This window comes from Cyclospora cayetanensis, unplaced genomic scaffold (assembly GCF_002999335.1).
Source record: "Cyclospora cayetanensis isolate NF1_C8 unplaced genomic scaffold, CcayRef3 CcayRef3_contig_54, whole genome shotgun sequence".
In the NCBI taxonomy this organism is placed as follows: Eukaryota; Apicomplexa; class Conoidasida; order Eucoccidiorida; family Eimeriidae; genus Cyclospora; species Cyclospora cayetanensis.
In genome coordinates, this window is record NW_020312525.1 from 1 (window position 1) to 23,921 (window position 23,921).

Sequence of the window (23,921 nt, forward strand, 5' to 3'; positions counted from 1 at the left end):
TTCCTCGACGTTTCTGTTGGCTCTCACGCCATGGGAAGGATAAAAATTGAGCTCTTCAAGCATATTATGCCGAAATGCGCGGAAAATTTTAGACAATTCTGCACGGGTAACTCCTGCTACTGCTGCTGCTGGTATTGTTGCTATCAATTATCATTTTGTTCGTGCACTGTAGCAGTATGGGGCCGGGACTGATCGTACTTTGTGAGCAACTCAAGAGAACTAATTGTAAGCAGAGTGTCGTTCGCTATGGCCTTCATGGCTTGGGATTTAGGATTTGCGTTTTTATGTCTTTAGGAGAACACAAGATGAACTCGGTGCCCGTTGGCTACAAGAACGCCAAGTTTCATAGGGTCCTAAAAGGCTTTATGGTCCATGTAGGATCCAGCAAATATGATTCCTTCTATTGCTGTTCATCGTCTTCGCTGTAGCTGGTGGTGGTCTGCTTTTGTCGGTCTCCTAGTGCTGCTGCGTTCGGATGATGCATTTAACTCGAGTATTACTACCTTCAGTCCTCCACCTCTTGATTCTTTTACTGCTTCAGGGCGGCGACTTTGTGAAGGGGGACGGAACGGGCAGCATGAGCATTTACGGCAGCAGCTTCCCTCTCGAGGCCCCTCCCTGCGCGGAGTCGCTTCAGGGTCTCAGCGGACCAGCAGCAGCCGCAGCAGCAGCAAAAGCGGTTGCTGCTGGCTCTGTGCCGCACTTCCGAGCAGGTTTACTTTGTATGGCCAACAGTGCCGCTGCCAGCGGCAAGCAGCAGGAGCAGGAGAAAGACCCAAAGCAGCAGCAGAGAGGAGGCACGAACGGCTGCCAGTTCTTCATCACCTGTGGCTCTTGCCTTTGGTTGGACGGCCGCAATGACGTCTTCGGGCAGGTTATTGGCAGGGACTCGCACCAGGTCTGTTGCTGCCTTCGGTGTTTTTGCCGCTGTTATGGTTGCAGGGAGCTGTTTCTGCTGCTTAAAAGGCGTGAATCTAAGCACTTGAGTCTCCCGGCGTACCCGATACGAATTATAGGAATTGTTTTTATGGTGCGGTTGCAACTTATCGTGCTACTACTGCTGTTGTGCTTGTGCAGGTTTTAAGAAAGATTGAACACGTGTCTACTGATGCCCAGGGCAAGCCGCGTGTAGACATCACCATCACTGAATGTGGCGAGCTGTAGGCAGTCTACCTAGCGCTGCCACTGCATGTGGCATTTATCGTCTGTGCAGACTCCTGACCTGTCGCTTACTCGAGCAGCAGTTGCTGCAGCGGTTAGTGGAAATGCTGAGGAACAAATGGTGCTTTGGGGTGGTAACCTACGGAGAGAAATTTAGATTGGCTGCAAATTTACGAGGCAGGGGAGCCACAATGTGTTCCTATAACGAGGCTTTCTCAAGAACCATGAAAGCTGTACTAGACTACCTCAAAGTTTAGTTTCTGCGGCTGCTGTTTCTCATGATGATGCTGCTATGGCCGTATATTATCCGAGTTACTGCAAGATAAGTGGCCTTGTTGCTTTAACAGCGTCCCAGCCACCATACCCACTGTTAGCCGCTGTAGTCACCAATCCTAGGGCGGTGACGTGCATGCAGTTGCTGCAGCTGCGGCAGCAGCCTTACAAAATGTTCAAAGAAAAACTCGGTGGCTGGCATCAGCTGCTGGAAACAGAAGACTTCTGTTGCCCACGGGGGCCGGTATATCGAATGCTTCAGTAGCAGCGACTTATATGTATCGAAGGCCGCAGCCGCCGTCATGTGCTGCTGCACCGATTGTCTGTATACTTCAAGCAAAAGGGTCAGGAAAGTGGAGACGGCTTGAGGAGAAAACTTGGCAAGGCGGCAGAAGGAGGTTGCAGCGACGAAATACTCTAGCACAACCGAGTAGGCTGTTGCATGGTCCTCCTCATCCAAATGCTGCTGTGAGCGTAGCAGCTGGTGCTGTGAAAAGATGTCTGCATGGGGAACATCAGTGGGAGCAATAACAGGATTCGTAGTTTCCCCCGTTACATCCAGAGTATCAAGGCTAACTGTAGAGTCTTGACCTGAAGTCATGGGCACTGAGTTGCTTTTAGTATTTGCTGCATCTGCAGAGTCGTCGCCAGGAAAGCCTCTCTCCGTGTTGCTTTTTTGAGAGGATGTCCTGCAGCTATTAATAGTCCTTGACGGCCTGGGTGTCGAGCTTTCTGCGGTAGAGCCTCGAAGCTCAGTCACGAAGGCCTGTAGCTGTAGCAGCTCTTCCAGCTCGCTGGCGAGTTGCAGTGGATCATCTAGCTGAAGTAGTGTCGCAGCGTCTGTAGCGCTGATCAGTGTATAGGTGAGAAATAGAGGCCTTCTAGAAGTGGAGAGTGCAGCAGCGATCTTTGCATAGGGTACCTTCCCAGTGGAAGCTGTACATGCTGGTGTCTCTACAGCAACACCAGTAGCTGGAGTAGACGGCACAAATTCCACGGGATCCTCGAAGGCAGAGCATATTGGCTTCATCTGTGTTTTCTCGAGGAGGTCTAAGTGTGATTTAGCCGCAGGGGGTGCAGCCATACAGAGTGGAGGACAGAGACTGAGGCCGCTGCCTAAAGTTTCAAGGCAACTCCGATGCTGCATGCAATAACAGGGCCCCCCTTTACCGGGGATTTTCTTATTGCTTAATTCATTGTTTTACGTGCAGCCGTATCAGTTCTACAAGGTTGGATGACTTTGAAGCTGGGGGTGCTATGCAGCGAGGGGCATCGCCCTTCGAGTGACCTCAGGGGAAAGATGGATTACAGAGGGAAGATGGTAGGGAAAAGGATCAATTACATCAACATAAAAACTATTCTGAGTGATTTTTCTATGCATCAAAAGCGGGCAGGAGAAGCAACTTACTTCGCCTCCGTAGGTGAATGCAGAAAAAGCCTTACCGAGATAGTAGGCGACTCGCGCATGCACCCCAGTCCCTCTACGGCAGAAAAGCCCAAATAATTGTACGATGCGGCAGCTTATGCGAAAGCTATGATTTGGGTGTCTTTTTAAAGACCGTGGAAATAAGTAATCTGCAAGGAAATGCTCGTGGGAGCAGCAGGGTAATAGGGACCAAAAGAAAGCTCCTGGGCCAGCTGCTCGCTGGCAAGAGATTGCGAGACGCTTCAATAGAGCAAAATGGACAGTCGCGTTAGTTCTGGATAGCATTCTTGCAAGACCGAGCTGCTTCTGTAGAAGTTCCCCACCCTAGGCCTCAGAGTCGAGCCCAGATTCGTAAAATTGGTGGCATAGAAGAAAGCCGGGCTTTCGGGCACAGAACCTCTCACTTTGAGGTTATTGGGCTAGCCGATGCTACATGATTGTGATTGCACCTGGGCTAAGGTGGTCCAGCCAGTGATACATCGGAGCACCTTCATTGTACAAATAGGGATACATGGGGATGAGATGCTAACAGTCATCATGCCTGTATGCTTGCAAGCTTGTCTGTCCCCCTATTCTACTTGTCTTTCTGCTTCATTTTCTCTCTCCTTGCCATTCTATGAGGCCCTCAGAGCATGTCACATTGCGCTGCTTTTTTCGTAGTGTTAAACTAGCCCCTGCATGCGGCTTTGTGAAGTACTCGATCCGATGCTTTGCCTGGGCTGTCGTTTGTAGCACGATCTGACGCACCTGTACCAGCTGGAACCTTGGGACTTTCTGGACTCATTGAAGGTGACTGGGCTAAAAGATGTAATGTATCTCTCTAGAGAGGACCCTCCAGTTTCAGTGCCTCCTCCACCTGATTAACGGCGCGCAGATAAAAGTACAATAAGCCTTATGCGTAGCAGAAGCCAATTTGGCTGTTATACAAGCCATACTTGGTTTTTCAATCCACACTCAAGGGCTAAGGACTAGGGGCACCAAAAAAGTTGTTTCTTGTTGTAACTCCTTTACCAACATGTAAACATCGAGGATTATGCTGAGAGCCGTAAAAAGCTTGGAGTAGCATTTTACGGTTCTCAGTAAAATCAGATGCCGCCTAAATCCTTTCCCTGCACGAAAGAAGGGAGCTCATCCTCGGCCAAAAATACTGTACCGTACAGGCCACATTTTAGATCATTCAAAAGTCGTAAAATGTTCTACAATTTTGAAACAACTACGCCTAAGTTGCGAATGTGTGCTTCCTGTCAGCCTATTGGCGAAACACAATTTTCAAAAGCTGAAATGCAGGCCTCAGAAAAGTCGTCAGTGCCCAGTTATCCGTACGCCTTAGGCGCATAGCTATGTAGAACGAATTATGTATTTTATGGACTCCTAGTGGTTGGAAGGCTTGGAGCACTTGAGGAAGGACCTCTTGACCGTTTTGTCAGGGCATAGGAAAAAGTTTGTAGCCGTGAAGGTTCTCGAGTTGGTACTACTACGACGACAGAGATAGTTTTGGAATAAATACATGTGTATTTTGCTGCACTTGAAGCCATCGCAGGTTAGATGCTGGTCTAAGCGCCGTAAGGCCTCCTCAGTGTTGGTGGCACTGGTCGGTACTACAGCTGTCTCCTGTGCGGGACCCCACAAGTGGGGAAAGTGTCTCCCTGTATCGACTCATAGTGCTGTTATCATCCTGGTTTGCAGAGAAAATAAGCCATAGTCTGAAGGCTAGAGTCTGTTTCAATATACTGATTATGCTCCTCCGTAGTTACACCGGAGTGCGTGCCCTCATCTGTGGCTCGTCCGGGGGTTACGCCCTTAGATCCTGACTTCCACAAAAACGAGTTACTATTATTACCGTTTTTATCCAAAGTTCAACAACTGAATTCGTAGTTCTGTGGCTACACCACTGTAAGGTCACTCCTCTCGAAGGGGCACTTCGTGCAGCAGGCGGATCCTGGGTTTCAAGAAAAAAGCCATCTGCAAACCATCGCCTACCATCTTCTAAATCCAAAAGCTTCAAAATAAACCATTTTTCTCACAGGAGATACATTATTTTCATAAACATACGTGTAATCCACGTTTAGCTGGTCCACGCAGACTCGGTAGTTACCTTGTGGTCAATGCTTTTCTCGGTGGATTTGCCCGAAAAAGAGGAAATGAGACAAAGATTCAAGGGCTTAGAGTTTCGCAAAGCCTACTTACATGTTTTCAGGGAGGCTGGGAGGTTCTCTCGCTGGCTCGCTTTCCGCGAAGTAGGGTGTCCATTAAGGCCCAACTAGTGCACAGTCGGGTCATACTACGGCAAGTCCACAAAGTTCATTGAAACCTCCATATAACTGACTGAACGAAATAAATTAAGACTTTATCAGCTTTTTCAAATGATTTGAGTCAAAGAGGTCTGCTTACATCGGCGCGATCAAGCCAAACAAACAGCTTTAACTGCCGAGGCAGCCACACCACCTCGCAACCGCCGGACTGCACCGGCTGTTCTCTACGGGAAGAGGCTCCGAGGCTCCTGAGCCAAATCGTTTGTTTTGTAATGCATTATGCATTCCTTGTACTTTTTATAACGCTGACAATTGTACTGACCTAAGTTTTTCACGTGCCTCCCCAGCAGCCCGCTGTGTGCGCTCTACGCTGCCGCCCCATCGCAACCGCGCCTGCCCAAGATGAAGCACCCCAGCAGGCTGCTCAGGGCCTGGCCTCTAGTATCTTTATTAGCTTCGGCTCTCATTGACAGCTCCCAGATGGCTGCTGGGAGACCCGGCACTAGCAGTAGCATTGTAGACAGGTTGGGCAACAGACGAAGATCTATTGCGAGCAGGGACGTGGGTCGCTCAGCTAGGATCCGTTCTACTACTGGGACAGTCTCCACGGTGGATAGTGTTATCGATAGCGGTGTGGTGACAAGTACTTCAGCCACCCCCTCCAACGGGGATCTGCTACTGCAGTATCTCAATAAGAAGGCCAGCACCAATGGCAAGACAGCGCAGCAGCTTATAGAAAAGTTGATATCCAAAAAGGGCGGCATTGAGGAGCCACAAGTTGCATCGACTGCTGCTCTACTTGTAGAACCGGAAGTAGAGGAGTCAGGAGATCTTGTCGAGGTGGTTAACACGCAGGCCTGTGACGATACACCCGTCAGCCAGGCCTATGACTGTGTACAGAAGGAGTTCAAACAGACCGCCTACTCCTGCAGCATTGATTTTTATCCTGAGGTTTGCACGATCGTAATAAAGCCCATGCAGACATCTTGTCCCAAAGACGTTGAACGGACGATCACATACCAATGCCCCAAACTGAAGAACAAACAAATGTGCTACAACATTCCTAAAGCAGTACAAACTGTCTGTACTGGCACTGCTAACCAGGCCAAGGAGACAGACTGTCAGCGTGTGAGGACGGAAAAGGTATGCAGCATAGTGGAGGAGACGATTCCATGGACTTGCCTTGAAACAAAACCACTGACCCTTGACTATACCTGTAGCAAAGTTGAGCCGACCACCGACTGCTCCCCTAATGTGGTAGCGGTTGACGATGATTGCACGCGCGAGACCAATGTTCCTGTCGTATATGACTACTACGACGTGGAACCTCAGACAGAGTGCCATACTGAGCGTAAGAAGAATATGTGTCAGAAGAACGTGAGGTCTGTCAACCTGTACTCTTGCCCGGAAACATACTATGAACAAGAATGTACCATGGTCACTGTGCCAGTTACGAAGATGTGCGACACTCCCGCCACTGTCACTGAAGAGTATCCGTGCGAAAAAACCGAAACGAGAGTGTTCAAGAAAGCATGTGGATTTGGCCAAGGAAAGAAGTTTCTTAGGATATCCGATACTGTAACCGATAATGGCACAGACAACGGCAAGAGCCTATGCGACTACGAAGCGCCAGTAAGCTGGGCTGTCTCTCTCGCTACTGCTTTGACCCAAAACTTTTCCGTTGTCGTTGTTTATTTGTATCTATTTCACGCGATGGCTCTATCCTCCTCGAAGCATATACATGCGGCTCTCTTAGTCTGTCATTGCCCGTACCTCCATGCCCGCTTCTCTGTGTCAGCCCCATATTCCCCGTTCATGACATTTATTTGGCCCTTTCTTTAGTTCCTTCCTATCCTTTTAGCTAAGCCTTACTGGCCCTCCTCTCGAAGACGTCCACTTGTCCCGTATCTCCCCCTGTCCACAGGTTACCGTCTCTACTACTTGTACTCGCGAGGCTACAGTCGTGAAACAGGAGCCCTGCACGGAGACCGAGCAGCAAGAACAGTGCGAAATGGTGGAGAAAACGCGGGAGAAGTCGTGTGAGACCCCCACGGTTCGCTCTGTCGAGACGGAATGCGACGACTGGGTAGAAGAGGAGGTTTGTGAAGAGGTCAACAAGACTGTCACCAAAAAGGGCGTTCGGTTTGAGACAAAAACTGAAAGCTTCCCCTGCACCAGTACATACGCCAAGGAGGTTTGCGTTGAGGTACAGAGCCTCGTTGATAGCACCTGCTCTGCCCAACTCCGGGAGACACAAGAGGTCTCTTGCACCCGCTCATACAAGAGGCAAGTATGCGAAAACAACAATGTCTCAAGCATCGAACTCTGCGCAGATGTCAGCGAGGAAGCAATTGAATATGACTGCCAACAAATTACGTATGAGGAGGTAAATCCAACCCCGAAATTTGAAAGCAGAACCCTTGACACTCCAAACTGAAAGACTCGTACAAGCCTTAACAAGCTGAATCTAGGCCTCACTTGCTTCTACAACGGGAAAAAACTGATGTGCCCGTGCACCTGTCTTGTTCATGTGTACGTTTCCCTTAACTATTGCCCCTAGCTCTACCGTCTAAGAATGTGGGTGTGTGCCTCAGAAATGCAGTACTGTGCCGTATTACGAGCTGGAGGACTGTGAGGTGACACTGGTTGAGACGGAGCTGACACCTTGCGAAGGGGACTACCAGGTGACTGAGTGCACTCCCCAGGAGAGCCCCCAAATGGGCACTTGCTTTAACGACGAGGAGGTTGACGTTGCCTCGACCTGCTACCGGATAGAGAGCCAGAACACTTGTCAAGATGTTATCACCACCAGGGTAATAAAGGACACTGTCAACTACGCTGCCTCAACCGTAAGCGCCAGCCCGACAGAGAGCACCAAGTCCTCCATTGAACCGACGAAGTAGTTCACACCTGTAGTAGATGCATCACACTGGTATTTAAAGTTGCTGTCTTAAGGCACGGGCACAGCCACACATCGCGCTGGAGCTCCGTTAGGCCTAACACAGCGATACCTCATGACGGCCTTTTACAAAGTAGAGGAGGGCCCCGCCCTCCGCAGGGGGCCTCAAAACCCTTGCTATGAGCTAAGATGACATCAGCAGAGCCTAGCTTTTAAATAACGTAATCGGACGTTTAATGGTAGTCCTTGCATAGGCACGCCGGCATTTAAAGATCGAAAGTTCAGGGTTTGGAATTAATGATAATCAGGGGCCTCTCTGTGGGTTCTCTGAGAGTACACAACACCAGAAGGAGCAGACAGGGTTTGTGTGAAAAAGGGCATGTTGCCAAGAGAGCATCCGGCGGCGTAAATCGGGGGCTGGAGGAAGTGGCCCCTGTCTTGAACTGGGATGTCTGCAACTCAGGAGATTGTGCAAAAATACACAGAAATAGCGGCGTGCAAAAAATCCGTGGGCGGCCCTACGTAGCGACAAACAATCAAGCCACATTTTTTCTAAAAAGAAGTGCAGCAATGGCTGCACACAGTGATGCACAAAGGCACACACGCTGCACGCATACAAACAGCAACAACCATGGGCCACAATATTGTGTTTGTCCAGCTGTGCAGCATGCATTTGATAGATAGAGGGGAGGTTTGTCGCGAAGAACAATCGATTCAGGTTTTGAGTCACACTAGACCGACGCTTAGCGACTGATGGCCAGTCTCTAATTCTGCAGCCTTCATGGGCCACGATGAAGGCCCCTGCTGTGGTTTCCGCTCAACTGACTTTCACGGTCCGCCCGCTTGGCAGAAAAATATGTCGCTACCAGTCCAAAAAGCAATTTGGCCATTGCAAAAAGTAGGACAATCCTGCTGTTGTGTCGCATCAGAGTCAGGTGTTGGATGGCGGCCTGCGGATGATCGCCGGACATCCAACGTAGGCTAAAAGAGTTATTGAATGAAGTTCTCTATAGGAGACGCGCATCTGTAGCGTGCAAAAAGACCAGCTAACTGGCTAGTAGGTAGCTATTCAGGAAATCCGGTAACCAAAAGGGACATAATCAGTCGGGCAGCCTCGTAGGAGTCACGCCAGACCGACCGGTAGCAACTTACGGCCCCTCTCTGGCCCTGCAGCCTTCAGAGGGCAGGAATGAGAGCCCCTGGGTGTCTTCTTGGACCCTCCCAGGTGTTTAGCACACAATCGGGTTTCGACGATTTGAATAACCGATAGAGAAGCTGTTGGAGCCCTTAAAGAGAAGAACATCATTCCGAGGGATTTCCTTAGTACAATATGCCTACTCCCTGCCTCCCTCCCCCTTACGCATTCTGGTACTAGCTAGCGTAGCATCCTGAACGTGAGTTCAGCTACAGAGACTAAACTAGCCCTTGGCTCCAGCACTTTAGCATACAGCCAGCACAGGCCTTTGTCCGCAACCCTGTCCCTATGAAACACCAATATAAAGTATTAGGGAGTAAACAGGTAAATAACGTTCCAGAAGCCCCCTATTCTTCTCGCCTAGAGGATCCAACTGTCCCAAAAGCTGAGATAGGGGCCAATGGGCCGAGTGGCCACTCCGAAAGTGGGGTCTTCTTGATATGAAGACTGAACATGTCCTGCACACACCTGTAAGGGACTTGCAAAAAAACTCTGTGGTGCGTGTCCCCACTCTCCATGTACGTGATTAGGTGCCAGGCGTGAATAAAGGAATCAAGAGCTTTTTTCAGTCTCGGCTGCCGAGGTTGCTGGCTGGGTGGCTTCTTCAGGGTCACCACCTGGCACTAAGATGCTGATATTGTTGCCGTTTAGAAGTATGCTGTCAAGATGGGTCTTCTTGACACCTTGAGCCGTAAACGAATACTCGGTCACATCGTCCAGTACCTATAGAGGCAGTCATGAGATTCTGGGGAGGTAGAGATGTATAGGGGGTGGCGCACGGGCCTGAAGGGAAGTGAAACTTACTAGAAAGCAGTAACCCCAGATCCAGGAAGAGCAATAGGTGCAGGGAGCTGCAGTAGGAGCTTTAACGGAGGAACAGCGTGACACGGTGAAAAATAGATGACAAGGGGGCACTGGGTATTAATCGCGAAAGCACGTAAGCTGGTAGGGTCTAAGTAAAGACGATGGGGGGATGCGATGAGAACGGCGACAGACGGCACACGTACACGAAGTATGATTTCACTAAGGTCGCCTACAGCTAATCAACAGCAACAGGAAGTCACTGTGAGTTATTGGTCCCCCTCTACGTCAGTTAGAGCCTTATTTTTTATCCAATTAAGCTTGTTCGCTAGGAGGCAACCCAAAGCAAGGGGTACGCGGAGATTGCCGAGGATGTGGAGGTGGCAGATGGGCTGTGGGCTAGCGGGTCACAGGCGACTGCGCCTCAAGAGTAGGAGTGCCCACCAAGCACTGCACGATATAGTTAGATGGAGAACCTTCTCACAATGAGTGGGGAGATCCATGCAGTAACTGCAATAACTTATGGGTAGGGCTCTGCTCACCATGTTGACATAATCGTCGAAGCCGCGGAGAGTACCGGCCAGCTCTTTATCTCCCTTCATGATGACCCAAACCCTTGAGCCCACGCATTTGTCCACTAGGGCAAGGGGCAAGTAGCTAGGGCCTCCGCTGACGACACCTGCGGTGCCTAGGCCCCCAGAGCCTCCTGCTGGTGCTGCTGTTGCGCTGCTGCTCATTATGCCTCCAAGTGTAACGACTGAATCTACCTGAAAAGCTGAAGCTGCTGGTGCTTGTACTGCTGACGCTTTTTATGTTGTTCTCGCTGCTGCCCGTGCTCCTGTGCTAGTACCGCAGAGGCGGGGACCGGCTGTCAGAAGGCTGTGGCAAAACCACCAGAAGAACTGGCATATGCATTCTTCTCTGGGTCCCTAGCGTCCACAATTGCTTGGAGGAAGCATAAACGCAAGATACACGGTCACCGGGAGCCCCTCCACCAACACGGTGTTGCAGGGGCCGCGGAAGGGGCCCCCCAAGGCCCCGGCCAGTGAGCTGCTTGCGGCAGCTGGAGCCTCGGATTTCGCGCAGTGTACACCGGATGGTCTGTAGATATTGATTCAAGGATGGAGCAAAATAAGATAAGCCAGTCACTACTTTGCGGATCCTAGTAGAGGAGACCTCTCTTCTCTGGAATTGTGCATGCTTACGGGAGAACGTGATGGAGGGGCCCCTCGGAATGGATCCTCCGTTTCTTCGTGAGGCCTTAAGCAGCACATACACACCTTTCGAGAGAAAAACGCTCGTAGGGACTACTCCAGCCAGCAGCTACCAACAAGTTGGGGGCCCAGAGCCCACTTTCCCGTCGGGAGTCAGGGCGAGCTCCGCTGGACCGCGAGGTCACTAGCAAGACTTGTGCCGTGTAATTGAGTGTATCCATGACTCAGGGGTTTCGCAAGCAAGCAAAGAGCACCTTAAATTGCCTGGAACCCCGGAAATATCCGTGGTTCCAGTGTAGTGCAGAGGAGGAATAGGCACTCGAAAGCCTCTGTAAACTAAGCTTCTTAGTGGCCTTCCGTAGACAACTCTAATGTCCTTTCTTACAGCTGTGCCACGGGGACCCCCATGGAATTCCCTACTGAGGAAAACGACTCGGTGGAGCTTCCCTCGCCAAGTGCGAGACACCTCTAACAATGCTGCCGCCTTGCAGACACGTAGAGACACAGCGGAAGCTGCAACACAACCACCAGCAGGTGGAGCAGCTCATGCAGAAAAAAATGAAGCAGCGGGAGGCTTGTATGTTGCCACGATGACTCCCTTCGCCCTAACTCGAGGCATCCTCAAGGCAGCACGGTAAGGCACCTCTCGTGACTCCGCTTTCACAAATTCTCTCTTCCCAAGGGACTTGCACCTATATTTGGCCGTTGAGCTACATGAACACTGGCAGATGGTGCATGGGCTCTCGTAGGTTCTGCTTCTTGCATTGCTCCCTAATAAGTCTTTGTAATTATTGGTGGAAAATCTGCCACGCTACCGTTCCACTGCCCCTGCCCGTTGTTATTGTGCCTGGATTCAGGTCCAACCAAAGGGATTTATTGCTGTGGAAAGCCTTTGCGCGTCGCGCAACTGCTCTTGCTGATGTGATCCCTGGAGAGGACATGGCACGCCTCCTATCTGCCTTTGGGGCCAACGGTCTCCGCCACGAGCCACTGCTGTCTGCTGCTGCGGTTGCGCTGCTGCCGCAGCTGCATCAGCTGTCTCCTGCTGGGGTGTGCCGGATCACGCAGGCCTACGGCCAGCTACTGTGCATACACCCCGAGCTGATGCAGCAGTTGCAGAGAGAGATTGCACGGAAGGCTATGAGCATGACAGTCAACCAGGTGGGGTTTGTATTTTCTTCACTGGCGCGCCTGGGCTCCCCCCCGGGACCGCTTCTGCGGGTTCTAAGGAAAGAACTTATAGTGAGGCATCAGCATTTATCACCTGGAGCTCTCATTATGTCGCTACATGCTGCTGCGACGCTTCAGCTGCAAGACAGCAAATTGCTTGCTGCTCTCGCTGCTGCTCTCTGCCGCTCAGTGGGAGCTTTGGATCCCAAGGGCCTCGCCCTAGCAGCAAACTCTCTCGTGCGGCTTAAGGTTAAGAACCAGTTCATGCTGCAGCTGCTGACGGCTGCAGCACAGCAGCGTCTGCTGCTGCAGCAGCGGCAGCAGCACATGCAACCGCGAGACCTTGCAATGCTGCTGCACGCGGCAGTGGCCGGAGAAGCTGCCTCATCATCCTTCATTAAGGAAGCGGCAATGGCAGCGGGAAGACGTATGCAACTTTATGACCTGCAGGCTATGTGCCTTGTTGCTGCGGCCCTCACGAAGCACTACCGCCAACAGCAGCGTCTGCCACAGCAGCAGAGCGGGGAGAGCCTGACACAGGAAGAGCTGTTTAAGATTCTGGATAAGATAGGGGAGAGAGCTGGGCAGTTATCCAGCCAGCTTACTCCCCTTGCTGTCTGCTGCCTCGTTGATTCGTTTGCTTCTGTTCGATTCCGTTGCGGGCCTCTCCTCTTCCACGTCCCCCGGCACGTAGCTTGGTGCTGCCAAAAAGAAGTAGCAGTAATAGCGGCAGACGCAACACCAGGAGGAAACACCGAATCAGAAACAGTGCATAAGAGAGTATCGGACACAGAAGAAGCTACGTCAGCAGTAGGGGAAGGGCTGGAACCATATTCCGTGTGCCAGCTGGCCATCCTGTTGAGGGCTTTCAGACGGCTTGGAGCCAGTGCATGCGCCTTGCTGCCATACGCATTTGCCTCGCTACCGCCACTACCACACGATCAGTCTGAGTCAGGCCCTCACGAAGCGACAGATGCCTTGCTCAACGTGGGGACCCTTTCCACGGACGCAGCAACAAAAGGTTCTGACAGGGAAGCAGCAGCATTAGCCTCAGTAACAAAAGCAGCAGGAGTAAAAGCATCGCCGCGCGCTCCACAGCCTTTGCCGCATTCTTTGATCTGGATCCTCGAGAGCGCTGCTGCTGAGTCATTTCTTGATCGGCAGGTAACTTTTGCTGCGCTGGCTTCCCTACCACCGTTGTTGCCGATGCCCCATCGGAAGGCGCTCCTACGGTGCCGAAGTTACTGTTGCTTGTTTCAACCTTGCTAAACTTCTTAATGTACGTACACGAGGAAAACTGTGTGACTTTTGATGCGACGTAGGGCTTGTCCCTGCTGTATAGGCACCTGGCCGTACGTGCCGATGAACTGCCACCGTACGCATTTGTTGCTGTTTGGGACTGCGCTTCTCGCCTGGGCATTTGCACATCGGAGTTACAGCTCGCATTACAGCAACAAATGCAGGTACATCCAGATAATTGCGACTGATACACTTTCTGCAGGTGCTGCGCCGCAGCTCAGCGTCGCCACCAAGAGCAGCAGCAGTTACCAGGGTAGTCCTCTAAACTGACACTTTAACTGTGTGTTTTCTGCGCTTTTAGGTGCCGCGGAGAGGTCTGTGCTTTACGCAGAAACAGCTGCAACGCATGCATCAAGCTTTTCTAGATTTGGGTTTGTCTCCTTGGTCCTTTGGTGTGGCCAGGGTACCGTATGGCCTCCTCCCTAGCTTTCAACAGCAGCAGCTGCAGAGTGAGCTACAAAATAGGCATATTCCACCTTCAGTGTATATACACATAGCTTTGCAGGAGCAAACAAGGCTGAAAGAAGAGAATGGCGAGCTGCTGCAGGCAGCAGCAGCAGATGAAGCAGCAGAAATGGCCAAAAGGGCCTGTGACTTTCGGGCAAACGCGACTTGAGGTTCTTCGGGGGATCCTTTGGACCTACCCCGGCAGAGCATCATTAGAGAGTTACTGTGACATGCATCTTTTTAAGGTGTGAGGTCATGGTTTTAGGACTTAATATTTGTTACTTGGCCGTTGGCGTCTCGGGCTTTACGTATGCTGAGGTCGTCTATAAGAGGACTGTAGCCGATGCTGATGAATAAGTAGAATCAATGTTTCACGGCAAGAGGTCTTGCCTTTAAAGTCTAGGTTGCTTTGCTTTAGACAAGTTGCGCTACTGACACGCTCCATCCACCGTCTTCGCAGGGAGACATTTAACTCCAGACTCCGTACAAACTTATAGAAGATTATTGAATGAACCTAAAAGCGTTCTCCGTTTCCTGCTCCTGCCCCTCAGAGCTCCAAAACAAAGGGGTGGGGAGAGCTAAGTAGGCGGTCCCGTGCCCCACAGGTACTCCCAGATTTCACAGCTAGTTGCACGTACATAGTGTGCACGCATGCGACACTGCACTTTTATCAAATATCAACACTACTCTGGACTAAATCATGTTACGAACAAACAAACCAGTTATTCTCTTCCATGTTGATTTTTAGTTACATACAACTAGTGTAGTGAAAACTGTTAAACTGCAACGCAGCCTGCTAGAACTTCCCTCTCCATCACAAATATACGCCTTGATGTTCCTTATCTGCAATTCGAGACTAGCTGCATGGGGAACAGCGGAAATTTCCAGCGCCCCAATTTCCCTTCCCAGGCATGCATAATTGCAAACACAGTGCAAAGAAATTAAAAAGGCAAAGGTATGCGTCAACCAATGAAGAGAAATCGACGGAAAGGAACACATTCTTGCTAAAAACGAATTAGGGACCAAACCAGCACGACCGCGTCAGTGAAAGCGCTCGCTGGCGTCTACGAGAGTACAGGACCACACACTAGTCCCGCAGAGCATTCATTCCTCAGAGACCAATCTATGCGTGAAAATAAAGCTGGTGCATGCAGTGTGGTATGCTTCCAATCCTTGAAAAGAAGCATATGGAAGGATATCGGGAGAGCATATTTCAGAGGGCCTCGTGGGAATCTGGGTTTAGAGAACATCGTAACGATACGAACCTGGGATTTTTCAGGCAATAGCCATACAAAAAAGTGTTTTTAGGCGGAACTCACTCTGGGGAAGGATATTTACCAAGCGCGGGAAATAATGCGATGAACTACAAGCGTGTTTCATGCATAGTGAAGGGGTTGTACTTATACAAACGCACCAGGTTGCAGTCTACACTTCAACAACTAAACGGCCCAGTCCTACTGAGCAAGCGTCGGAGATGCCAAGTGGATAAATATAACAGGAAACCTTGAGGCTGCAGCTCCGGGGCTGGACACTGGACAGCTCCATGCAACGGAGCACCTTGAGGCTGGTTCGCAGATGCACTGGAGAAGGTTCCTATGGAGAGAGGATTAAAAGACAATAGTATAGCTCAAAGGAGATGTTAATTTTATTATACGGATGGTCCACCGGAGCACGGGATCATGAGTCCCAGCATCACGCTGACATTGCATGCGAGGGCCAACCCGTATGATGCCTAGGTAGATCCAGAATCGGCCTACAGAGGGCTGTGCAGATGATCCACGGCGCAAGAGACTGACTGCGTATTGCATCTGGCGTGTCTCTGCTTTTCCTGCAAACGCTGCCCATGGCGACTAGCGTTGTTAGCCAAATGAAGCTTCAAATTCTCCCGCTGGGAACGAAGCCCGCAGCGGCTCCCCGGTCAGCAGTTGGAATGGACAATTCTAAACCCATTTCACTGGCAAAGCCCTAATCTTTGTCCTCCGCGTTCAACAGCAATAAAGTCCAGCAGCATTTCTACGGCGCCCCTTGAATCCGCCACCTCAGCACGTTTCCCCTGCCTGCGCGGTAATCTGCAAAGAATTTGTAGAGTTTGGAATACTCTTTAGAAAGACAATATGAACAGTCCAGTAAAACCGCGATCACTTGTGCACCATTTTATACTACTACTTGCTTAGTAACAGCTGACGGTGATTTAGGAGCTCTTGAGCATGTCGGCTGTAGACTGAGCCATCATCAATCTGGACAGCCACATTCAAATTGCTGATTCTTTTATTTGTTCAACAATTACAGCCTATAATCCAAAATTTAGGGGCTAATGTGGCTACAAGGACCGTTATTATTCGCCTTGTAGCCCCTGTGCTAATCGCACTGCCCTATTATAAGCGCCATTCTTCTAACAACCAATGTTCGTGACGCAGCGATGAATGCTGTTTTCTTGTTCTCCAAGACACCAAAATCCTGTTTTCCATAAAAAAAATAAATTCAGAAAGACCTCACAAGAGTATCCAGTGTGGGTAAACGAACTTTGTGCGATGTGTTGGAGCGTGGAAAAATGACACCACTATGTACGTAGGGGTCCGTTTGCTGTCCAGACTTATCTTCAGTCTTACTCGACCTTGCAAAAAGCCCTTATAATTAAAATAGCCGTAGAGTTGTTCTCTGGATTTGGTGCCTTTGTAGTACGAATTCGCAGTGAAGTATTTAAAGGACACCATGAACTTTGTCGCCAGCGGGACCTCGCGACGCCCTACCAATTCGCTTTTGTGCAGCCCAACCACCCCTTAATGTCATGAGTCAAGCTTTCCACCAAATGCGTGTGGGATAAGCGTTTGTCAGACCTCTATCCATTACTACTGCCTTAATCCAAAATGGCAAGAGGGTGAAGAACCGTCATGTTGAGAATGGGTTGCTGTAATTCAAAACGAAGCGGGGACTCGGTCGCCTGAACATCCCGATTTCGCTTCGCAGTGCCGTTTTACGAATAGCAAACAATCGCGCTTCTTTTGCGTCATAGTAAAAAGCACACTACAGTAAGAAAGTTCCAACTCTTCTAGGCGGCGTGGGATGCGTCTCGCGGCATAAGAGTATCCACAATGTGCAACTTGCCAGCTGCTGAAACCGCGCGGCTCTTCTAAATCCGGCTTCTCGCGCAGCCTTACAGTCTTTATAGATTTAAATCGATATCATCATGGACCTTCTTGTTGGACTGGCCGACGTCAAAGGTTAGGATAGCAACTACGTCGTGGTCGTCAGGCTCAGTATATACGGACGTTTCATCTCTTGATCCACCAGCTCTGTCACGGCTCAGGGGTCGTTCATTTTACTCCAAAATCATGTGTGGAGGCTTCCTCGAATCAACAGTACAATTATTACGGATAGTGATACGAGTTTCGTAATTATATTCTGGCGTGCCCGTATGACCTAACGCATTAACCAGGACATTTCCGCTGTGAATCACCTGGAGGCAGAGAGACAGAGAGAGTGACAAGCTTTTGCATGTCGGTGAAGTACGTAAAACTCAATATCCACAAAAATTAAAGTGTTGCCCCTTGACTTCTTTGATAAGTAGGTTTTGAATACGACTTTACACCCCTCTACCCGCTGCTTTGCCCATCCCTGCATAACGCTGAGCCGCCATTCACCGGTTCTAGTCTGATCCCACTTTCATTGAATCAGTAGCCACTTACAAAATCAAAGCATTTTATGGAACAGCTGGCTAGTGCGCGACATTTATGGGCACAACTCAAGAGAGGTAAAAATTGGGGAGCTATCGACGGCGATAGGCTGTTTCATTATAGCCTCGAAGTATTGGTCTTCGTGGGTCGGTAGGCTTTAAGGGTCCACCAAATACTTGACCAAACATGTACTGCGAGGTGGCTAGGGTCATGGCGATTATCTCAAAAAGCAATGCTGCCTCTTAAACAATTCCATAGAAAGCTAGAGTGGCCACTTAACTATCCATATTGGCTTCCTAGAGAGTATTCAGAACTCTACAAATTCTCCGCGGACTACCGTGCAGGCAGGGGAAACATGCTGAGGCGGAGAATTCAATGGGAGTCGCAGAAGTTCTGCTGGCTTTTATAATTATTGAACGCGGAGGACTCAATTTATGGGCTTGGGCAGTGCAATGGAGCCGGTATTGCCAGCCTCAATTGCTGACTTGGGAGTCGCTGAGGGCTTCGTTGCCAGCGAAAGAATTTGCAGCTCCGTTTGGTTAGCAACGCTAGTTGCTGTGGATGGTACTCCTCGCGTTCCTTAATAATTGTCCTTTCCTCAGGGTTGTTCTCAATTTCAAGGGCAACCTTTATCTACGGGTACTGCCTGAAACGTCTGCAATTATTGTTGCCAAGGTGTTTATTGCATTCAGATAATATGCGCAGGCAATCTCAGGCACCTTGTCCCTCTATTCTTCCTTAAGCTTCTTATCGGGGCCTGGAAATGTGCAATGCGGCAAGCAACTACTGTACCGGCATGCATGAGCTATTCCAGAAGGTGCAGGGCGCTAAGGTCGTGAGTAAGTAAATTTGTCCACACAATGTACTCGTCTTCTCAGGGCAGAGAGCCTATGCATTGTAGCGCTCCAACAAGACCTACTTGTTTTACCGCTGCTGGCGTGTTGCTTGCTTTACTCTTCCGCAGTTGACTAGCGTGTGTAACGTTCTCACTTCCTATTTCCATTTGCGGGCAAAGGCTCGCTTGGCCTTTTCTCGCGCAGTGCTTTTTGAGTTTCTGTCTGCCCCACGAGCGGAGGACGGTGCGGTAACGCCCAGCTTAGCTGTCATTCTCTCTTCTTTTTGGAGCTCTGCGAAGGGACGGCAGAAGTAAGGGGGTGACATTAAAAACGCATTCAGCAAAATTAAAAGGTTTTTGTGGAATTTGAATTCAGTCGTTTCCTTACTGAGATCGGAAATCAGGCGCCTCACTTTTATTGTTTCCATTTTGAGAGCTTCCGCCCGCAAAACGTGGCAGAACGTTTCAAAAAATCCAAGTCATCGATTAAAGAAGCCTTTGCATCTCTTTGACCTTTTTCAAGTGGTCTTAAATAGGCAGGGAAGAAGCGAATATGGGCTGCACGCAGCTGCTTTCTCACAGCGCTCTACACATGCAAACGACACATATCACCTGAGCACACAGGGGAAGAGCCTACCTTCTTATAATGCGCGTGTACCCGCTTTTCGTTCGGCTGATAGACTACACGAACAACCAGAATCGCCCGTCAATATTTAAATAAATTTTAAATAAGTATATTGGGTGTGGTAGACCTTGCCAACCTGTAGCCTGGCCGGTCCATCTTTCCTTGTATTGTTTCTTCGTTCTGCGAGGTAATCTGCTGTTTCTTTAGCTTTGCGTAATTAAATTTGTTCTTGTGTAGGAGACTAGAAAGCATGCAGTTGATTTGCTGGAAACCCAAAGTGACGCATGTCGCTGTGTTGATTGTGCCTTCCGTCATCGCTTTCCGTCCAAGACATACCAACTTTCCGCTCTTTTTGTGAGTAGGCGAATTCTTGTATAAGAGAAAAGCACTTGTTCATGCTCTTGGCGCAATATAGCCGAATGCTTCTCTCTTTCGTAATGCATCTACTAATTGGTGCTTTGTCTTGTCTTTCTCGATGTACATCTTGCAGAATGTCGATGAATTAGAAGTCTACACAAATGCCAGGTGTTCCACCACAGAATAAGATAAAATAAGGTTTAGGCACCAATATGTACGCACACCTGCGTAACTGTTCATACCAAAACCTGCTTGCATCTTTCCTCCCGTTAGTCAGTGCTGGATATCACTGACACTAGAATTTTTCTTTCATTAGAGGATTGCCTTAAGAGGAGAATTCCAAACAATCTTTATAAGATTTTCAATAGGGAAATTATAGCAGTTTTGTTCTTGAAGTTGCAAATTGGAACATCCAGGCAAAACGTGCCCGTTCCTTAGGGCTGCTCCCTTGTGCCCTCCACTTACTATGCTCCCTCCACACAATCAGAAGGTCAAACATTGCGGAAACCCTTCTTAAGAGCATGTTGACTATATTGAAGATGGCCCTATAAGGTAATTGTCGGCGGGTTTCCCAAGCCTTAAAGCAGATGAACGATGGTCCAACCTCAAACTAAACGATTATACGAGGGGTGGCCGAGACTAGTGTCTCAAGACTAATGATCTAATTCTTTCCTTTCTTTTTAACCATTTTTATATGCTTTCAGGGTCTGTTGGGAGATGGCTATCTGTTTTTGTGTTGTGGATCAGAGACGGTAAGCCAATGCTTGCACCAGCATCCAGCATGTGAAAGAAGCTATATAAGCTGTATTCTTAGTACGTGCCTCCTGACATCTTCTTTACCCTGATTGAGTCTTAAAGGTTTACCACGAAATACAACACCCGTGTTCACATGGACAGTTGGAGGGGAGGGGCCTTTGCAATTTTGCGGCCAAGCACCTGTTGTTGGGGCAAACTGAACAGAAGACAGCAGATTTCCCCTAGTCTTGGTGCTCTGAGTCCTTATATCTATTTAAAAACTCTTTCTAGGTACTTGGAAGTGGTATTTCATGTAATGACAGAGAATAGCTCCAGCAATTCAGTGTGTTTTTCTGCATCCGCTACACCCGCACGAAGTTAGTCGGCGCTGGGTGTCGTCCGAGGGTACGCTGTTTGGTTCACGTGCGGAAATAGATCAGAAAGCCTTGTTCAATAGACGAAATCATGTTGAAATAAAGCATTGGTACGCTAAGTTTAGGCATGTACGCAGAGGCCTGGAGCAGAGTTGCTGCAGCGCTAGGAGGCGGGAGGAGCCGCCGCCCGTACGGCCTCTCCCCCCAGCCAAACCGGCCTGCTGGTTTGAGGCCACTTCTGCTGTCCTTAGCCCACCAGACAATTTTACGCCGAATCGCGCTTATATGAAGAAGCGGAATAATCGAATCCAATTTTCTATAGAGTCATAGAGCCCGTGCTGTAGCTACCGCCTGTCCTCTACCGCCCCCCCAGGGGCCTCGGTGAGGGCGGCCGCGTCGTTACTGAGTGTTACTTCATATCCTTCTTGTTCCGCTTCTTCTTTCTTATTTTTGTATACCTCTATCGCAATCTTACTCAGCGGCCATTCAGCCCTGCCCTCTCTCTATGTCTCAGGCCTGTTGGTCTCGGGCTGAATACTCAGCTGCCTTCCAGCACCCGAACGAGTGCCAGCCCGTTTATTCTACGCACTTGCGGTACACAGGCGCGTCTATGCCTTCCCTTAAACTCTTTGCTGCAGGTTTCAAGGAGAATTGGCTCCACTTCTCCCGTCCCTCTGCTACCGTTAAGCCAGCAGTCGCCGCCGACTCGGCCGCCCGCTCTTTAAATCCGAATATTCTGGGATAGTTCCACCGCGCGAACGCACTGTTGCTTCTATTTGGTAACTGCCAGATTCACTTTAAGGCCACCCGCCTACCTGAACGACAATTCTAAAACATCTTTTTACGTCGGCCCCACCTCCATCGACCGGACCACCACAAACACCAGCAGCCTCAGGGCTGTACAGTGCGCGTCTCCGCCTCTCTCCCGCCTTCTTCCATATTTTTAATCTGTCTCGTGCAACTATTTTTCGCCGTGTATCCACTAAGCACGGCCCTTCTACTTCCTGTGAGATCAGGCCAGGCCCTTTGGTGTGAGTCTACTGCAGCAGCAGAGACAGCAGCACGTGCAATAGCGCAAGACGATCCTTCATGTGCGCTTTTTATAATTACAAAATTGTTCGAGGGTTGGGGGCCAACAGCCAACCGAATATCAGGTATTTTTTCCATGAATTTCCTCCATCTCCTTCCCCCAACCTGCCCTCGACCTTCTGCTCGCGGACACCGCCTCCACAAAGTTCCTCTTCCCCTCTCGTCCCCGCTCTTTCCTGGTATTGCTGTGTCTAGGTATCAAAGGGACTTTCCAGTACTTGGGGTCTGTAACTATCGAATCTGAATAACTGTCTTTTAACTGCAAGCCTCCTCTGCGCGCGAAGCGGCAGGCAGTTTCGGTACAACAGCATGAATTAAGTCAAACCGTGCTCTCTGGAACTGGCCTACAATCCTCTCCAGAGTTCCTCTCGTACAACAACGCCCACCCCAGCTACCTGTCTGCTGCAGTGACTTGGCTGTATCTAATCGGTTCGCTCCCGTCTGCAGCGGGGCAACGCACCAACTAACCCAGCAGCAAGCTGCAGCACTGACCACACAGGAGAGCACTGAAGCCGTGCCAAACAGCAGCAATGATAAGTCTTCACCAGCTCTTCAGAGTTCTCTCTAGAGTTAGCGTAGACCCATCTGCCCCTTTCTGCCCACCCTCGCTGCACTCTCCTGTAGCGGGGATACCGCGGGGAGTGGGCGCCTCCAGGGTGTCCAAGGAACCCTGCAGCCCCCTCAAAGCCCAACAGCCGGCGTCAGATTCAAGCCTTATCACAACATGCACAAGCTCACCTCCAGCTCAGTGTGCCTCCAGCTCGGCGGTTTGTGGCCTCGAGGAGAGCTTATTTGACGAGGCTGAATGCACACCTTTCTCCTTCAGCAGCAGCACCAACACCACTGCAGCAGCAGCAGACCTAGATAATGCTGCTGCTCCAGAGGTCTCCGAAGGCTTCAAAAGCCTACAGAAGCCATTGGCAATCGCCGTTTCCAGTACTCGACAGTCTTCTTTGTGTAGCAGCAGCAGCAGCTCGACTGCAGGCTCGCCTCTTACCGCCCCTTCCTTCGATGCTTCGTCTCCTGGATCCGCATGCACCGTTGCATGGTCTTCGCTTCCTTCAGAAAGGACTTTGAGATCTTCAGAACGTCCGCTCCCATCCCTCGCATTGGATGGAGTGGGTGCTCCTTTGGCCATTCAAGCGCTTCCCCATGGCCACCAGGTGCCCCATAAGGAGTTAGGCCCCCAGTTCTTTGATTCAACTGCTTCCAGTATAACTCTTCTTGACGCACAAGGCGGGGTAGAGGAAGATTCGAGAGGAAGTGCCTACAGAGCCACCCGTCGGCAGCGACGAAAGCTATGGCCTCAGGAGGCACCTTGGGACTCAGGCACTTGCAGCAGAGCAGCAGCAGGGACTAGTGAGATTGCCTGGATGCAGAGGAGAGCACAAGACCGCATTCAGACTCGTGGAGGAGCAGCAATAGCACAGCAGCACTGTCCATTGCCCGAAAAATCAACAGACGTGCTGAGCGTCTCTGGGCAGGACTCTCGCTCCAGCCGACGCCGTTCCGTTGCCTCCAGGGGTCATCAGCAGGTCAACTCTGCAGTAGCGACGGTGCCACAAGGTGACTCGATGTGTGTACCGATCATTCAGGGGGGCCCCGGAACGTGCCTTGTGGGGATTTCAGAAGGACCTTCACGGTTACCGGGTGTTTGTTTTTCGCCTCCCAAGGATGTCTGGAGGGCCCGCATTACCGTTGAGGGAAAGCAGTTCGAGCAGCAGTTCTCCGTGAAGAGGCATGGCTACGATGGTGCCAGAATTCTTGCCGTGAGATGGAGGGCAGAGATGGAACACGCACGAATTGTTAGGCCTCTAGCACATCCCTAACAGTAACAGCAATTGCACGGCATGTATTGACTATCATGAAGCCCCAATGCGCCCCCTATGGCAACCAGCTGTAGCTACGCCTAGCATGCCCCTTTCGCTTAGAGCGGTCCGCTAGGGATACATAGATCTGAGCGAGTCGAAATGAAAGGCAGGGCTCCATGGTATCCCTGTGCATTCGTGACAACAGTCCACTTGCACGCTGGAAGCCGCAGAAGCCCCTACGTTGGTCCCGCCTTGAGGATCTTACAAAAAGCCCAAGGAGGCTG

General features: G+C 50.2%; 4 protein-coding genes across 4 annotated transcripts; 3 read left to right on the plus strand and 1 right to left on the minus strand.

The window, feature by feature from the left end:
- Window positions 1–3: 3 nt before the first annotated feature.
- Window positions 4–1,164, plus strand: LOC34618111 (peptidyl-prolyl cis-trans isomerase H; the record flags this gene model as incomplete). Its single annotated transcript, XM_026334962.1, has 4 exons — window positions 4–106; window positions 295–374; window positions 542–898; window positions 1,078–1,164. Coding segments are annotated over 4 exons (627 nt in total), but the record flags the coding sequence as incomplete, so codon positions are not given.
- Window positions 1,165–1,531: 367 nt separating this feature from the next.
- On the minus strand, window positions 1,532–2,518 carry LOC34618110. The gene has a single exon (XM_022731453.2). The coding sequence runs from the start codon at window positions 2,516–2,518 to the stop codon at window positions 1,532–1,534; it is 987 nt and encodes a 328-aa protein (XP_022588334.2).
- Window positions 2,519–5,592: 3,074 nt separating this feature from the next.
- On the plus strand, window positions 5,593–15,445 carry LOC34618109. The gene is made up of 5 exons (XM_022731452.2): window positions 5,593–6,744; window positions 7,037–7,498; window positions 7,707–7,940; window positions 14,716–14,771; window positions 15,157–15,445. Exons 1-5 carry the CDS (start codon window positions 5,593–5,595, stop codon window positions 15,443–15,445), a joined length of 2,193 nt encoding a protein of 730 aa, XP_022588333.2.
- A 6,911-nt stretch (window positions 15,446–22,356) lies between these two features.
- On the plus strand, window positions 22,357–23,655 carry LOC34618106. The gene is made up of 2 exons (XM_026334931.1): window positions 22,357–22,674; window positions 22,738–23,655. The coding sequence occupies exons 1-2, from the start codon at window positions 22,357–22,359 to the stop codon at window positions 23,653–23,655; spliced, it is 1,236 nt and encodes a 411-aa protein (XP_026190716.1).
- The last annotated feature ends 266 nt before the right edge of the window (window positions 23,656–23,921 follow it).

Coding starts and splice junctions, on each gene's coding strand:
- LOC34618110 (XM_022731453.2), bottom strand. CDS start 2,518: ATGGCTGCACCCCCTGCGGCTAAATCACACTTAGACCTCCTCGAGAAA.
- LOC34618109 (XM_022731452.2), top strand. CDS start 5,593: ATGGCTGCTGGGAGACCCGGCACTAGCAGTAGCATTGTAGACAGGTTG. Junction 6,745..7,036: donor TATGCGACTACGAAGCGCCA/GTAAGCTGGGCT, acceptor CCCTGTCCACAG/GTTACCGTCTCTACTACTTG. Junction 14,772..15,156: donor GATTTCACAGCTAGTTGCAC/GTACATAGTGTG, acceptor AAAACGAATTAG/GGACCAAACCAGCACGACCG.
- LOC34618106 (XM_026334931.1), top strand. CDS start 22,357: ATGATAAGTCTTCACCAGCTCTTCAGAGTTCTCTCTAGAGTTAGCGTA. Junction 22,675..22,737: donor GCAGCACCAACACCACTGCA/GCAGCAGCAGAC, acceptor AAAAGCCTACAG/AAGCCATTGGCAATCGCCGT.